The sequence below is a fragment of the Penaeus vannamei genome, chromosome 1 (genome assembly GCF_042767895.1).
Source record: "Penaeus vannamei isolate JL-2024 chromosome 1, ASM4276789v1, whole genome shotgun sequence".
NCBI lineage: Eukaryota > Metazoa > Arthropoda > Malacostraca > Decapoda > Penaeidae > Penaeus > Penaeus vannamei.
The window spans coordinates 4,604,040-4,621,539 of record NC_091549.1 but is presented as its reverse complement, the minus strand read 5'-3'; the positions used below and the strand labels follow the sequence as shown (position 1 = coordinate 4,621,539).

At 41.1% G+C, this 17,500-nt stretch overlaps 1 protein-coding gene across 1 annotated transcript in view; it reads right to left on the bottom strand.

The window, feature by feature from the left end:
- LOC113824622 (uncharacterized) overlaps positions 1-17,500 on the bottom strand; it is a 232,918-nt gene that overhangs the window by 64,211 nt on the left and 151,207 nt on the right. Inside the window, exon 2 of the mRNA XM_070128533.1 lies at positions 1,574-1,748. Within this exon, the coding sequence (XP_069984634.1) occupies positions 1,574-1,748 (175 nt within the window). The remainder of the gene's footprint in view (positions 1-1,573; positions 1,749-17,500) is intronic.

Genomic DNA, 17,500 nt, shown 5'->3' with positions numbered 1-17,500 from the left:
AGGTGTAATTTGAAATCGTGATACACAGGAGAAAATGATGGTTATTTGGGCTGTAACGCTGTCGTGTCTATAAGACTCTCTTTTTATTTCTGAAGCTTATGTGGCGACTGAAAATATTTTGTCATATAAAACGAGTATTAAATGATATGAATATTTTTCCCATCTCTGTTTCCGTCTTTCTGTCTGTCTGTCTGCCTGTCTGTCTCTCTCCCTCTCCTCTCTCTCTGTCTGTTTCCGTCTGTCTATCTCCCTCTTTCCCTCCTTCCTACCCTCTCCCTCCCACCCTTCCTCGCCTTCTCTCCCTCCCTCCCTCCCACCTTCCCCCCTACCCCCTCCCCCTCTCTCTCTTTCCAAAGAGAAAGTGAGAAATACAGTTCTCCAATTATGCGATCCTTTATGACAATATCACGTCTCGTAAGATGGCTTATTTCTTATTTCTTGTTATTTTTATTTCTTATTTATTATTATTGATGGCTTATTTCTTATTTTTTATTTCTTGTTATTTATTTCTTATTTATTATTATTGATGACTTATTTCTTATTTCTTGTTATTCATTTCTTATCTATTATTATTGATATTGTATTTCTGTTATTCATTTTTATCTGTTATTGATGGCTTATTTCTTATTATTTAACCTTTGTTATTTATTTCTTATTTATTATTATTGATGGCTTATTTCTTATTTCTTATTTCTTGTTATTTATTTCTTATTTATTATTATTGATGGCTTATTTCTTATTTCTTATTTCTTGTTATTTATTTCTTATCTATTATTATTGATGGCTTATTTCTTATTTCTTGTTATTTATTTCTTATCTATTATTATTGATGGCTTATTTCGATGCGTATCCGTCGTTGAACAAGAGAGTCTCGTCATGCGCACGAAATTCCCGCGTTAAGAGATTTGAAAAAAAAATAAAAATAAATGTCATGCATCTTTCCTGTTGGCGGGAAATGTTAGATTCGTTACGTCGCTTTGCCGTGGAAAATGTGGGGTGCTTTCTGGGCCTGTTTTTTTGGTTTTCACTTTTTTGCTTGTAGGAATTTTTTTTTTGTTTGTTTGTTTTCTCTGTCTGTCTGTCTGTCTGTCTGTCTCTCTCTCTCTCTCTCTCTCTCTCTCTCTCTCTCTCTCTCTCTCTCTCTCGAATGATGATTTCTCTCTCTCTCTCTCTCTTTCTCTCTCTCTCTCTCTCTCTCTCTCTCTCTCTCGAATGATGATTTCTCTCTCTCTCTATCTCGAATGATGATTTCTCTCTCTCTCTCGAATGAGGATTTCTCTCTCTCTCTCTCTCTCTCTCTCCCTCTCTCTCTCTTTCTCTCGAATGTTTTCTCTCTCTCTCTCTCTCGAATGATGATTTCTCTCATTCTCTCTCTCTCTCTCTCTCTCTCTCTCTCTCTCTCTCTCTCTCTCTCTCTCTCTCTCTCTCTCTCTCCCTCCCTCCCTCCTTCCCTCCCACCCTCTCCTCTTCTTCCACTTCCTTACTTTCTTACCTTTTCCACTAAAACCTCGCTTTCACCTAACTCCCGTTTTCTATACCCCCTCAAAACCCAACACCAACAGGGGAGACTTACCTGATCTTGTAAGGAAGTTGAACCTCGCGTGTTTGCTGACGTATGGTGAATTCCCTGACATCATTATGGCTGAGTCTGAGTCGCTGTGGTATCCGCTGACGTCACTGCCATCATCCTCTTCCATGGTAGCGTGTCCTCCGTCTTCTTCCATGGCTTCTTTTAGCATTTCCAGCACCTAGAAAGAGAAAGATGCACGACATCAATAATGGTAATGATGATAATAATAATGACTATAGATTACAATGATGATATAGATAAGAATGATGATAGTAATGATAATAGTGGTGATAATAGTAATGATAATAATAATGATGATGGTAATGATAATAATAATGATAACAGTAAAGTTAATCAAATTCTTTTGATAACAAAACTAATAACAATAATAATGCCAACAATTACAAAAATAATGATGGCAGCAATAGTAGTATCAATAGAAGTCATAGTAATAATATCAATAAAAACAACAACAATAATAATAGAGATAACATAAATATGTTTAAATAATTCTAATACTTATACAGAAAGGTCAATGCTTTAAACAAATCAATGTGCCATACATTAAAGGTCATATAGCACTAAAAAAAAAAAAAAAATCGAAAAAAGCTACACAAAAATTTCCTTCGCGTATATTCCTCAAATAACATTACATCTCTATATCAACTTTAGTCAGAAATAAAAATGTAAAAAAATATAGCACCCCCTCAAAAAAATGAATAAAATAAAAGAGATAAATAAAAAATAAAATAAATAAATAAATAGAATAAATAAAAACGAGAAGTAAACTTATAAAGCATCCCCTCAAAAAACGTATATACATTAAAAGAGAAGAAAATTCTTTTATGAAATAAAAGATGCTGCGTTTTCTCTCGTTTTTTAACAGCTGGGCGAGAAGCCTGTGGTTCTGATGTTGGTGAATGAGGGGGGAAGGGGGGGGGGAGACTTCGCGGTTTTTGTAATAACTTCAAAGACGGATGTGCACTTGGTATCCTTTTTGGTTTATTTTGGTTTCTGTGAGTTCGTTTTATTTATCGGTATTATAGATTTTCTTGCAATCTTGTCTTGTACACTTTCTCTCCGTTTCTCTGGCGTAGGTGCATTCGTTCTCTCTTGACTTCTACTCTCTCTGTTTTCTGCTTTTTCTCTTGCTCTTTCTTTTCGCTCTCTCTCTTGCTCTTTATTTTCTTTGTCTTTCTCTCTCTTGCTCTTTATTTTCTTTATCTTTCTCCTCTCTATCTCTCTGTCTCTTTTAGCTTTCTACCCCCTCCTCTCATTCTCCTCCTCCTCCTCCTTCTTCCCAGCTTTCTCAAAACTTTCCCCTTGCCCCCCCCCCTTCCACCACCCCCGTGACAAATCCTCTCCCTCCCTTCCCCCTTCTCCCCCTTCCCTCCTCCCCCTTCTCCTCCCTCCCTCCTCCCTCCCTCCTCTCTCGTCCTTCCCCCTCCCTCTCTCCCCCTTCCCCCTTCTCCCCCCCCTCCCTCCTCCCTCTCTCGTCCTTCCTCCCTCCCCCTTTCCCCCCCTTCCTCTCTCCCTCCCTCCTCCCTCCTCCAGGAAACGCACCTGCTGGGTCCTCACCGCTATCATTTCAGCAGTGACAATGGAGCAGGAGAGGGACACCTGCTGAGCCGTTCGCTTTTGGGGGCTCCAGCGGCGGTCGACGAGGTGAACGGAGGCCAAGCAGAAGCAGAAGAGGAGGAGGAAGAGGAGGAGGAGGAGGAGGAGGAGGAGGAGGAAGAGGAGGAAGAGGAAGGGGGGAGAAGGAGGAGGGGGAATGGGGGGAGGCCAAGGAGAAGCAGAAGAGGAGGGGGAGGAGGAGGGGGAAGAGGAGGAGAGGGAGGAGGATGGTGAGGGTGAGGGGGAGGAGGAGGGGGAAGATGAGGAGGAGGAGGAGGGGAGGGGGAGAGGGAGGAGGAGGAGGGGGGGGGGAAGAGGAGGAGGAGGAGGGGGAAGATGAGGAGGAGGGGAGGGGGAGGAGAGGGGAGGAGGAGGAGGGGGAGGAAGAGTAGGAGAAGAGGAGGAGAGGAGAGGAGAGGGAGAGGGAGAGGAGAGGAGAGGAGAGGAGAGGAGAGGAGAGGAGGAGGAGGGGGAGGAGAGGAGAGGAGAGGAGAGGAGGGGGAGGAGGAGGAGGAAGGAGGAGGAGGAGGAGGGGAGAGGAGAGGAGGAGGAGGAGGGGGAGAAGGAGGAGAGGAGGAGGAGGGGGAGGAGGAGGAGAAGATGAAGAAGGAGGAGAAGATGAAGAAGGAGGAGAAGATGAAGAAGGAGGAGAAGATGAAGAAGGAGGAGGAGGAGGAGAAGAAGGAGAAAGAGGAGGAGGAGAAGAAGGAGAAGAAGAAGGAGAAGAAGAAGAAGAAGAAGGAGAAGAAGAAGAAGAAGAAGAAGAAGAAGAAGAAGAAGAAGAAGAAGAAGAAGAAGAAGAAGAAGATAGGAAGATGAAGAAGGAGGAGAAGGAGGAGGAGGGTTCGAGCTCGGCAGAAAGTGGGGTTGCCGAGGTCGGTTTTCCTGGGGGTGTTTTTGGGGAGTGGAGATAGGAGTGATGGGTAGAGGTGTGAGGGTGTATGGAGTGGGGGTTGGGTGTGGGGATAGGAAGGGGGTAGGGGAGTGGGGGTAGGAGTGAGAGGTAGGGGGTAGGGGTGTATGGAGTGGAGGTAGGAGATCGGGGTTGGGGGTGTGAGGGCAGGAGTGAGGCGTTGGGGTGTGGGGATAGGAGAGGGGGATTAGGGGTGTGGAGGTAGGAGTGAAGGGTAGGAGGTGTGGGGGTGTATGGAGTGGAGGTAGGAGTGGGAGATAGGGGGTGTGGGGGGACATACTTTGACTTCGTAACCGGAAGTATGATTCTTTTTTTTTTTTGTTTTAAGCTTCATACTTTCACGTGATAGAAATATATCTCTTCAAAGTCTCCGATACCAATTGTAATTTTCTTTTCTTTTTTTCATTCTTACCTTCTTTATTGTCATTCTTTTTTTCATTTTGTGTTTTACGACAAGGATGATATATCGCTAAAGACTACACTGACATCGTAAGTATGATAGAGCACGTATAATACATTTGAGAAAACGAAATGTGCTTTCGAGTCATGAACATTGAAACATGAGCTGCATAAGTAACATCTATGTTTATTAATGTTCTACAGAGAGAGTTTTATTTATATCATACATTTAATTCAGTTTATGAAATATGTATTTACGAAACTTGAGGGAAATAGAAAAATGTATTCAGTTTATGAGATATTTATTTATGAAACTTGAGGGAAATTGAAAAATTGTATCCAATTTATGAAATATGTATTTATGAAACTTGAGGGAAATAGAAAAATGTATTAAATTTATGAAATATGTATTTACGAAACTTGATTGAAATAGAAAAATATGTATTTAAACAACTGCCTTTTGGGTGTGAACGAAAGTAACAAAGTAAAATTATATTCAAAAAACTGCTTTATGGGTGTGTACGAAAGTAACAAAGTAAAATTATATTCAAATAACCGCTTTTTGGGTGTGTACGAAAGAAACAAAATAAAATTATATTCAAATAACCGCTTTTTGGGTGTGTACGAAAGTAAGAAAGTAGTATGTAAAGAAAACATACAACGTATTTTAATTGAAAGCTGGCGCATCTAATGTTGAAGTAATTTTTGCTGTTGATAAAACATTACTTTCTATTCTAATGATACTCTTTATATGAATATCTAGTTTAGTTTACCTTCTCGTCGGATTTCTTAATTGCTTATTCACATACACGCCCGTTTTCTACATAAATCGTATCCCTTCCCCTGTCTGTCTGTCTGTCAAACGTCTGTCTCAGTCAGTCAGTCAGTCAGTCTCAGTCTCTCTCTCACTTTTGCTTTCTCTTTCTCTCTCTTTCTTTCTCTCTCTCTCTCCCTCTCCCCCTCTCTGTCGCTCTCTCTCTCTCTCTCCATCTCCATCTCCATCTCTCTCTCTCTCTCTTTCTCTCTCTCTCTCTTTCTCTCTCTCTCTCTCTCCCTCACTCCCTTTCGCAGTACTCCAAGCATACATTGCCACGGTGTTGGAACATTTTTATGAACAGAAATGAATCACCTCTGTTGTTTTCACCGTTTTACAGGGAGAAAGCAGGTGCACATTTTAAATCTCTCGCTGTATGCATTATTTACAAAAAATAAAGCCAACTTTCTCCAAATAAAAATAAAAATAAAAATAAAAATGATAAAAATAACTTTCTCCCAATACTATGAAGCTCGTTAGCAAAAGTTTCGTCTCTTATTTTTGGTGACAAGTTTTAGTTAGCTTTATTCAATTGCATTTGTTGAAAGGGATCCAATTCTCTTTCTCGTATCGTCTATAATATCCAACTTCATTCTTAACCTCGTCTTTTCACCCTCTATTGAATCCAATCCTCTATTAACGCCAACGAGATCCAACCTCCATCATCTCGACGATCATAGGAAGCAACTTCTCCCCTCCTTCGACTTTTATAGGATCCAATCCTGTTATCTCTAACTGCTTGTGGAATCCAATCCCACGCGGCTTATTCTTACCGTGGATAATTTTATGAATGAGAGAGCGACGGGAGTGGGGGAAGAGGGGAGTGGGGAGTGGGGGAAGAGGGGAGGGGGAGTGGGGGAAGAGAAAGGGGGAGTGGGGGAAGAGGGGAGGGGGGGTATGATTTCGCCCGACAGTGTTACCACATCGTAATTACGTCCGTTGTTCCTGGCAATAACTTATTGATCAGCAGGACCCCTCTCTTCTGGCAACGATGCGACCACATGGCTTAGTTGGAATGCGGCCCGTGTGTCTGTTTCCTGTTTGGCTTGGGGCATGGCGTAAGAAATTCGCACAGAGAGAAAGGGAGAAGACTGATAAAAAGGGAGATAAGGAGAGAAGAGAGTAGAGGACTGATAAAAATGGGAGGTAGAGAGGATTGGCTTCGGGCATGGCGTAAGGATTTCGCAGAGAGAGAAAGGGAGAGGGTTGATAAAAATAGAGATAGGGAAAGGAGAAGAGAGTAGACTGATAAAAATGGGAGGTATGGAGAGGAGAAGAGAATTGACGATTGATAAAAATGGGAGGTAAGGAGAGGAGAAGAGAATTGAGGACTGATAAAAATGGGAGGTAAGGAAAGGAGACGAGAGTAGAGGACTGATAAAAAAGGGAGGTAAGGAGAGAAGCGAGTCGAGGACTGATAAAAATGGGAGGTAGAGAGGAGACGAGAATTATCTTGTCTCTAGCGATGTTGAATTCAGGGATTTTATTATAACTACCACTCAATAGTCATTAGAAAAATGATGGCAGTGGTAGTGGTGATATCTATGATGATAAGTAATTGCAATGATAATGATAATGGTAATATTGATAATGGTAATATTGATAATGGTAATATTGATAATGGTAATATTGATAATGATAATATTGATAATGATAATAATTATAATGATAATGGTAATGATAATAATTATAATGATAATAATTATAATGATAATGATAATGGTAATGGTAATGATAATGATAATGATAATGGTAATGATAATGGTAATGATAATGGTAATGATAATGGTAATGATAATGGTAATGATAATGGTAATGATAATGATAATAAAGGCAATGATAATGATAACAATGACAAGGATAATAATGATAATGATAATATAAGATAGTAGTAGTAGTAGAAGCAGCAATAGTAGTGACATCAACAATAATAGCAATAATAATGGTAGAAGTGTTGTAGTAGTAGAAATAATTGATCACAAGTTAACAGTTATCAACACTACTTATACTACAACCAAAAGTAACATCAGATGATAAAGATGAGGAAGAAGGAAAAGAAATAATTACCATATTACCCCCGCAATCGTACACGGATAATAACCCTTTATAATAACAATGTCTTCACCGCAAACTCACTGATTCCTAACCATCCCAGAGACCAATATCAATAAGAGTAATTAAGACTTAACAACCTTATGATTAGGTAACTAACGAGGGCCATTACGTGAGGTTAATTGGCTAGGTGGTTGTTGAGTTGTTTACGGGTGACGGTTGTTTGGTGGAACCCCCTGTGTCTGTTTGTCAATTGTGCTGTTGAGGTTAAATTACCTCGTTTATCATGGGTGTAGGCTCGTTTCCCTCCATTGATTGTTCCTTTTTCTCTAATTTCTTTGGTCTCTTGTTTATACCTATATATACATACATAAACATTTATATATGCACATATATACACATATGTGCGTTTGTATATGAATATAATTGAGTCAAATATTAGTTGTTGCTGAAAACCTTTTCAATTTTAAAGTAGGCTCGTTTGCCTTTCGCTGTTCTCATATTTTTACAACCTTGATTGTGTTTTTTTTCCTCTCTGCATATTTTTTTTTTCTTTTGTTTTGCTCATGCTTATCTCTCTCTCTCTTATTTTTTCGCATTTTATACATGTTATGAATTGCTGAAATACATCCGTAAATATTCGCTCTATCTCCAGTAATCTTTTCTGGCTCTTGATTTGCGTCATTTATTTATTTTTTTATTAATATCTATTTACGCATTTGTCATTTAAGGTCCTTTGTACGCACACACATACATAACCATACACATACAATCGTATGAATATTTATATGCACACACACACACACACACACACACACACACACACACACACACACATACACACACACACGCACACACACACACACACACACACATCCATATACATGTGCGTGTCTTCATGTACGCTCCGATACATACATCCTCCCCCACGGTGTTGCCAGATCCAGATCCAGAAGAAAAATCAAACTATTTATGCGCCCGCGGTGTTCCCAGATAAGAGATTCCTCGAGCAGCGACCAAGATAACTTTTGCTTTCTTAGGAGACGCCTCGAGGGCCAGAGATTCCCACGGTGCTGCGTCTTACGTTGTGGCGCATCTGTCTTCGTTGTCTACGAAATGTAAAGGATCATTGGAGCGTGTAATGAACTTTTCTTAATTGTTTTCAAACGGGTTACGTAATGTGTTTAGCTTGATGGGTTTGTGTATGTTGTATCTCTATCTGTCTCTGTCTGTCTATATATCTGTTATTCTATCTGCCTCTCTATCTATGCCTCTTAATATGCATGTTTATATAGGAACGTAAATAATAGTAATGAAAATGATAATAATAATGATAATAATAATAAAAACAATAATAATAAAAACAATAATAATAAAAATAATAATAATAATAACAATAATAATGATAATAATAATAGCAATTAAAATAACACAATATAATAATAATAATCATTAATAATAACCAAAACAATAATGATGATAATGATGATGAAAAGAATGAAAATAATAATCATAATAATTATGAGGCTGTTAATGACAATAACACCTATAAGAGAATGCTAATAATATCAATAATAACAATAAAAAATAATAACAAATAATAACAATAATAAATAATAACAACGGTACTGACAGTCCATTTAATTCAATATCTAATCCAACTAAAATCCCTTTGGCACAAGATCTTAATTACAACGGACAGGAAGACAAATAATTCTCATTTCGAAACCGCTCAGAAACTTCCCTAAAAAAAAAAAAAAAAAAAAAAAAAAAAAAAAAATCCGGACTTTCCATTTCACTCTCTTCCATTCTTCCATTCTTTTTCGATTAACAAGAGGCACGGACAGGCAGATGCCCCTATGCCCGTGAGGTACGAGTGAAAATTTGTCTCGTCTTTCTGAACGTGTGTATTCCTCGTCCCCGTGAGCGTCAATTATTCCTGGTATTTTGGGGTTTCACTTTAGCTGTCTTGGGGTCTTAGGTTGTATGGCAGGAGAAGAAGGGGATAGGGTAGGGGAGGAGGGATATGGGAGGGAGAGGGGAGGGGGATGGGGGAGGAGGGAGGAAGGAGGGGGGGAGGGGTACTGCTTGTGTTCGCTCTCTCTCTGTCTCTCTCTCTCTCTCTCTCTCTCTCTCTCTCTCTCTCTCTCTCTCTCTCTCTCTCTCTCTCTCTCTCTCTCTCTCTCATTATCAAAATGCATCCAGACTATATCTTTAATACATATAATAATACAAATCTAAATACCACATACCATATCTGAGTAAATAGACAGAAAAAAGAACTTAATGAAGAAATTACAAAATCTCTCACATAAAAAGTATATAAAAGCTTAGTGTAATGTGATTCATGATTCTTAGATTGATCTGTGATAATTCTTTCGATAAACTAATTGTAATTAAGCTATAATTAAACTCAATTTACCGTAATTAAACTCATCTCAATTGAAAAAAGTTGTATTATAATCTGATTAGGCTTTTTTATGCTGTGTGTATTACGTGTATATTAACATGAAGTGATGTCTGCATTACGGTAAACCTTTACTATTTAATTTTGTTTAATAATACAGGAAGTGATATAGTTCATTATTCAATAATTGAATCTAGCTGTATATCGATGTGTGTGTCCAGTGCTATCTATTAATGAAAGCTATCTTTAAATCTTTGTTTAATTGCATTTTATCTATATTCCAAACTCAATCGAAATAATCAATTAAACTTAAATGTTTGTTACCATTTTTTTTTACAAATGCACAAAACTAATTTTACCTTAAAGGCAATTCTTTATCATCACCATCACTACAATCCACTATAGAATATTACAAACATAATGGTAATCCGAGAGAAACACAAACATTAATATGGGTAAAAAAATCAAGGAAGCAGAAAAAAAATGGTTTCACAAAACACACAAATTTAATTATAAATCCACAGCCCAAAGCCACGAGTTGACTGACCATGAAATCTGACTGACAGATTTTTTTTTTCTTCTTTTTTTTTCTTTTCTTTTTACGGTTTTTGTTAAGGTGAAAATGATAGTCATAATATAGTAATGGTGATGGTGATGGTATGGTAACGTTAATGATGATGATGATAATAGTGAAGATAAGTGATGATAATGATAATGATCATAAGCTAATAATAGTGATGATAATGATCATTTTTGTGATGAGAGGGATAACATTAATAAAAACAATGGTAATAATAACTTCGATGACAAAGAAAATAACATGGATATCGATAACAAGACACCAAAATAGGAATAACAACAAAACAACAAGCTAACGACGCCAAACCACGATAACAAGAAAGAAAACTAGTGCCAACAACAACTCGAACAACACCATCTTCACAACACGACAGCTAACGACCCCTAAAGACCAATTAAACCTTTACCCTTACCTGTTACACCTGGCTATGCAGACCCCAAACGCATAACCAGTAAACAGACCACGAAGACCTTATACCCAGGGAAGGGTGTGTAAGGAAGAAGTGTGTAAGGAGGATGGTGAAGAAGAGAAGAGGAAGAGAAAGAGAAAAGGAAGAGAAAGAGAGAGGGAAGAGAAAAGGAAGAGAAAGAGAGAGGGAAGGCAAAGGAAGTGATAATGAATGAATGGAAGAGCCAAAGGAGAGAAAAACAGAGGGAAAGAGAGAGTGAAGAATGCAGAGAAGGAAATAAGGGAGTGCAAAAAAGGAAGAAAAGATGAAGTTAAGGAGACAAAGATAAAAGAGACATAGAAATAAGGGAAAAGAGAATAGATAAGAAAGAAAAACTAAGGAGTTAAGAAGGATAAGATTGCAGAAAAAATGAACACGGAAATAATAAGCGAAACGAAAAGAAACAGAAAACGAATAACAAAAGCCAATAGCCAAGAAAAAGAAAAAGAGAGATCCTCAAGAGAAGAATCACTCTCACCTATTCAAAACAGATGCAAATGGAGGCACAGGTGTACGCGCCAGATCTCCGCTAATCTTGACGCTAAGGGCGACACTTAAGACAGGTGACATGACCAGCCCGCAGCGGGATCTCGAAGGTGGAGGGAGAGGGAGAGGGGAGGAGGAGGAGGAGGAGGAGGAGGAGGAGAGGGGAGGAGGAGGAGAGGGGAGAGGGGAGGAGGAGGGGGGAGAGGAGAGAGGGAGAGGGCAGAGAGGAGGAGGTGGAGGAGGAGGGGGGGTGGAAGGAGAGGATGTTAAAGGGAGGTGGAGGGAGAGAGGGAGGAGAGGGGGGAGAGGGTGTTCGAGGGAGGAGTGAGAGAGGATGTTAGAGGGAGGTGGAGGGAGAGGGAGGAGGAGGAGAGGGAGGGAGGGAGGAAGAGAGGGAGGGAGAAGGGAGGAGAGAAAGAAAGAGGATGCTAAAAGGGAGGTGGAGGGAAAGAGGGTGTTGGAGGGAGAAGGAAGAGGAGAGGAGAAAAATAAGAAGAAAGAGGTGGAGTAGGAGGAGAAGAAAAAAGGAAGGGAGGAAAAGAAGATAATGACGATGAGGCTATATATATATATATATATATATATATATATATATATATATATATATATATATATATATATATATATATACACACACACACACACACACACACACACACACACACATACATATATATATATATATATATATATATATATATATATATATATATATATATATGTACACACACACACACACACACACACACACACACACACACACACACACACACACACACATATATATATATATATATATATATAGAGAGAGAGAGAGAGAGAGAGAGAGAGAGAGAGAGAGAGAGAGAGAGAGAGAGAGAGAGAGATAGATGAGGGAGTGAGGAAGGAAAGGAAGGAGGTAGGTAGAAGAGGAACCGGAAGAATATGGGTTAAGGAGAGGAGGTTGTGAGGAAGGAGACGAAGTATATAAGGAGAATGGAGAAGTGAGAAGGGAAAAGGAAAAGAAAGAGAGAGAGAAGACAAAGGAAAAGGGACAATGAATGAATGGAAGAGCCAAATGAGAGAAAAAACAGGGAGAAACAGAGAGTGAAGAATGTATAGAAGGAAATAAGGGAGAACAAAGAAAGAAGAAAAGATGAAGTTAAGGAAGACATAACAAGAACGAAAGGAAGCCAGAGATAAAAGAGACATAGAAAGGAAGGGAAAGAAGAATAGATTAAGAGGAAAAACTGATGAGTCAAGAAAGATGGTAGAAAATAAAAAAATGGACAAACGCGGAAATAATGAGAAAAGAAAGGAAAAGAAAGAGAAAACGAATGACAAAAGACAGTAGAGAAGAAAAAGAAAAAAAGAAAAAAATGGCGAAGAATAAGAATACGAAAAAGAAAGAAAAAAAATCTAAATTTGCCCAGACATGAATTGAAAGTTTGCATGTGGGGGTTCCTTTCACTCGCCGGGGGGGGGGATGGCAGCCGAAAGGAGTAGGGGGATGGCTCGGGGGTAAGTGGAAGAGTGGGTAGGGGGTTGAGTTGGGGTAGATGGTGGGGTGGAGGGGATGGGGGGTGATAGATATGCGGGGGAAATAGGGGGTGGTGGGGGTGGAGGGGATGGGGGATGATTGATATGCGGGGGAAATAGGGGTTGTTTATACCTGTCTATCTGTCTACATGTCAATTAGGTGATTTTTCGATAGCCTTTGTACCCATTTGATAATATTTCGGATAACCATCGATTTATCTATTTGATCTAATAACCATTTTTCTTTATTTGTTTCCCTGTTTTAATGTTTTCTGTACCTTTTATACGTTTTTTTCGCATAGTAAATAAAAAAAAACTAACCCTTTGTTATTTCTCTTTCTTGACATAAGGATCAATATTCAAATTCAAATTACTTTATTCCATCAGTTACAATAGTATTTTTTTCTTTCTTTTACATAGATGTTTCCTCAAATATCTACTTTATACTTCATAATCTATTTATCTACCGCTTGCTAACCAGTTTCTTCGCTATCTTCTTACCATTCTACCTATATTCCTTATACGTCTTATACATATATTTCCAGGACCATTTTATTTTCCTATTATGCATACCATATCTATCCATCTGTTATTAATATCATATGCATATCATATCTATCCATCTTTTACACTTGTCATTCTATGTCTATTTGTTCACCTGTACCTACACTAACCATCCACCCTTCTACACCTATAAAATGGACTTTACACATGTCCACCATTTTATCCCTCCAAAAAAAAACCGTGTACAGTACTTCCTGCAGTACACGAAACAGCTCCCGGAGGTACAATACTCACACAATAAATCCTTTTACACGCACATAAACGTTCTTTTTTTCAACTTTCGTCTCCACTTGCCAGTACTGGACGGTGGTTTCCTGGTGTAGACTCACTTTCCTCCCATTATGGTGGGCTATTTGCATATTTCTTGCGCTGTCGTGCAGTCTGCCAAGCGCCCTGAGAGCTTCGGAGCGCCTGCAGTAATGGCTGGACATGTCGCAACAGAAAGGAGAAAGGAGTGACGAGGGAAAGGAGTGACGAGGGAAAAGAGTGCAGGTAGAAAGGAAATGGGAGCGAGGGAGAGGGAGAGCGAGGGAGGGAGGAAGAGAGAGGGGGGGAGGATAGGGAGAGGGGAGGGGAGGGAGAGAGGGGAGGGAGAGGGAGGGAGGGAGGGAGGGAGGGAGGAGAGAGGAGGGAGGGAGGAGAGAGAGAGAGAGGGAGAAGGAGAGAGGGAGGGAGAAGGAGAGAGGAGAGGGAAGGAGGAGGGAGGGAGGAGGGAGAGAGAGAGAGAGGGAGAGAGAGGGAGAGAGAGAGGGAGAGAGAGAGAGAGAGAGAGAGAGAGAGAGAGAGAGAGAGAGAGAGAGAGAGAGAGAGAGAGAGAGAGAGAGAGAGAGAGAGAGGGAGATGAAAAGAATTGGTGAAATGGAGGGTGAGGGTGGGTGGGTGGGTGGAGGATGAGGATGAGGTAGATGGGTGGAAGATAAGAGGTGGGTGAGGGTGGAGGATGAAGGGGTGTGGGTGGAGGGTTATTAGGAGGGGGTGTGAGGATGGAGCGGTATTAGGAGGGGAGTGAAGGCGGAAGGATATTAGGAGGTGAGGATGAGGGTGAAGAATGATGAGAAAGGTGGGGTGAAGGTGGAGGAGTGTAAGGAGTATAAGGGGGGTGGGAAATGAATGGAGAATGAAAGCCAGGGGGTGGGCGGGTACCGTGAATCGGGTATTAGCGGTAATGGTCACTCACCCTTCACCCTCACTCCTCACACTGCCGGAAGAGTCAACTATTTGTTAGTTAGAACAGAAGCACTCGTGCGTATAGGTAAGCACGCACGATACACGTACACACACACCCGCACACGCACACGAGGGGGAAAAGAACGTGCACAGGTGTGTTATTATGCTCGAAGTGTACACTCAGCAGACACAAGCACCGTAATCACGAGCGGTGTTTGTGTGTGTGAACAAGATGAACAAGATGGAACACACGTAGACAAAACAGGAACAAGGTCTGTGAGATAACGCAATGTCTATACTATCTAAATTACTCAAGATTCGTGTATTTTTTCATCAGACACAAACACCGTAATCATGAACGGAGTTTATGTGTGTGAACAAGATAAACAAGATGGAGCACACGTAAGCAAAACAGGAACAACGTCTACAAGATAACGCAATGCCTACACTATCTAAATTACTTAAAACTTGAGCATTTCTCATTGGAAAAAAGATGCGCAGATTTTTCCGTGCCTTCTCGTCTTTCAACCCCCCCCCCCCCACTGAACTCTATCGGCGCCAATTACACAGCAATTAACTGTCACATTTCCACGTTCGCTGAATTGGTCGTTTTAGTACAAGAGCTGTTTAACTGTTGCCGATTCCTGCTTGGCTTGTTGGAACGCTACAGTCCTTTTGGCTGGATAATTACTTTTTGCTCTGTTGAAATTGCTCGTCCGATTTTATGTCTGTTGTGACTTATTAGCTAAATTCTCGTTTTATGCGCCTGTAGGGGATACATTTACGATTGATTTATGTATTTCAGTTAGTTCTCGTTTTCTTTTTCTTTTCTCTCTTCCCTCTCTCTCCCTCTTCCCTTCCTCCCTCCCTCCCTCCCTCTCTCTCTCTCTCTCTCTCTCTCTCTCTCTCTCTCTCTCTCTCTCTCTCTCTCTCTCTCTCTCTCTCTCTTCCCTCTCTCTCTCTCTCTTCTCTCTCTCTCTCACTCTCCCTCTCACTCACATCCTCTCTCTCTCTCTCTCTTCCCTCTCTCTCTCTCTCTCTTCCCTCTCTCTCTCTCTCTTCCCTCTCTCTCTCTCTCTCTTCCCCCCTCTCTCTCTCTCTTCTCCCTCTCTCTCTCTCTCTCCCTCTCTCCCTCTCTCTCTCTCTCTCTCCTCTCTCTCTCTCTCTCTCTCTCTCTCTCTCTCTCTCTCTCTCTCTCTCTCTCTCTCTCTCTCCTCTCTTCTCTCTCTCTCTCTCTCTTTCTCTCTCTCTCTCTCTTCCCTCTCTCTCTCCCTCTTCCCTCTCTCTCTCCCTCTTCCCTCTCTCTCTCCCTCCTCCCTTCTCCCCTCTCCTCCCTCCTCTCCCTCCCTCCCCCTTCCTCCCCTTCAATGAAGACCCCAAAACTCGCGATAAAAAAAGAAGAAAGAAAGAAAGAAAGAAAGAAAAAGAAAGATAATCGTCCTATGATTTTTTTAAAACCATTAGTTACTCAATCGTGTGTCACCGGTCCACCTCCTGTCATGTTTTCCGTGGAATCTTCAGGTTGTGTCAAGGTTTCGTCACGGGTTTATTCTATGACAACAATGGCAGGAATTTTTACAGAGAGCGATTTCTTTTCTGTTCGCAAACAATCGCGCGCGGGTTTTCGTTGGACTGTCTCTGAGAATTGTTACGTCTTTTGGGATGAGTGTTGTAGTTTGGATGGATGGGTGGATGGATGGATGGATGGATGGATGGATGGATGGATGGATGGATAGATGGAAATAAATGAATGAATGTATGTACACGCGCGCACACGCACACGCACACACACAAACACACACACTCATGAGAGAGAGAAAAAGAAAAAGAGAAAAAAAAAGCCAAAGAAATAGAGAAATAGAAAAAAGAACGACATACACACAGACAAACAAATACAGAAACAACCCCAAGCTCCAATTTCCCCCCTTCTCCCCTCCCCCTTCCCCTCACTCCCCTTCCTCCCCTCCCCCACCTCAATCATCGTCTCTTCCCCCCCTTCTCCCCTTCCCTCCCCCTTCCCCCTCCCTCCCCTTCCCCCCTCCTTCCCCCACCTAATCCTCGTCTCCCCCCCTTCTCCCCTTCCCTCCTCTCCCCTCCCCCTCCCCCTCCCTCCCCCTAAGAAAGTCGTGACAGCCGTACAATCGTAGAAGCGCCAATCTTACTGCAGGTGAAATGTGACTTGACATTTTACGGGTGAAGTAGAAAGTTTTAAACTGGGGGGGTGGGGGGGAGAGGGAGGAGAGGTAGGAGGGGGAAGGAAGGGGAGGGGGTGAGGAGAGAAGGAAGAGGGTAAGGGGGGAGGAAGAGGGGGTAGAGGGGGAGGAAGAGGGGTTGGAAGAGGAAGAAGAGGGTAGGGGAGGGGAGGGAGGAGGAAGAGAGGGTGGGGGAGGAAGAGGAAGAGGGGGAGGGAGGAGGAAGGGGGAGGTAGGAGGAAGAGGGGGAGGTAGGAGGAAGAGGGGAGGTAGGATGAAGAAGAAGAGGAGGAGGAAGGAAGAAGAAGAAGAAGAAGAAGAAGAAGAGGAAGGAAGAAGAAGAAGAGTGGGAGGGGAAAGGAAGAGGAAGAATAGGAAAATGGATAGGAAGAAAAGGATGAAGATAAGGAAAGAAAGGAAGAGATTAGAGAAAATGATGGACAAGGAAATGAAGAAAAAAATATATGGGGGAAGAAGAGTAGAGAAAGGAAGGAAAAGGTAAGGAAAAAATGGAAAGAGACATGAAGGAAAAAAATAGGAAAAAAGGGCGCGACGATATGGAAATGAAAGAAAAAGATAGGATGGAAATGTAGGAAAAATTATGGAAAGAAAGAAATGAAAGAAAAAGGATGGAAAGAGAGAAATGAAACGAAAACATGAACAAAATGGAAAGACAAGGAAAAGGAAGGAAAAAAAAGATGGCCCAGGGAGTTAGGGAAGAAGAGAAGGGCTATTGCTCACATACAACCCCTCTGGCTTTTGTCTCTTACGGG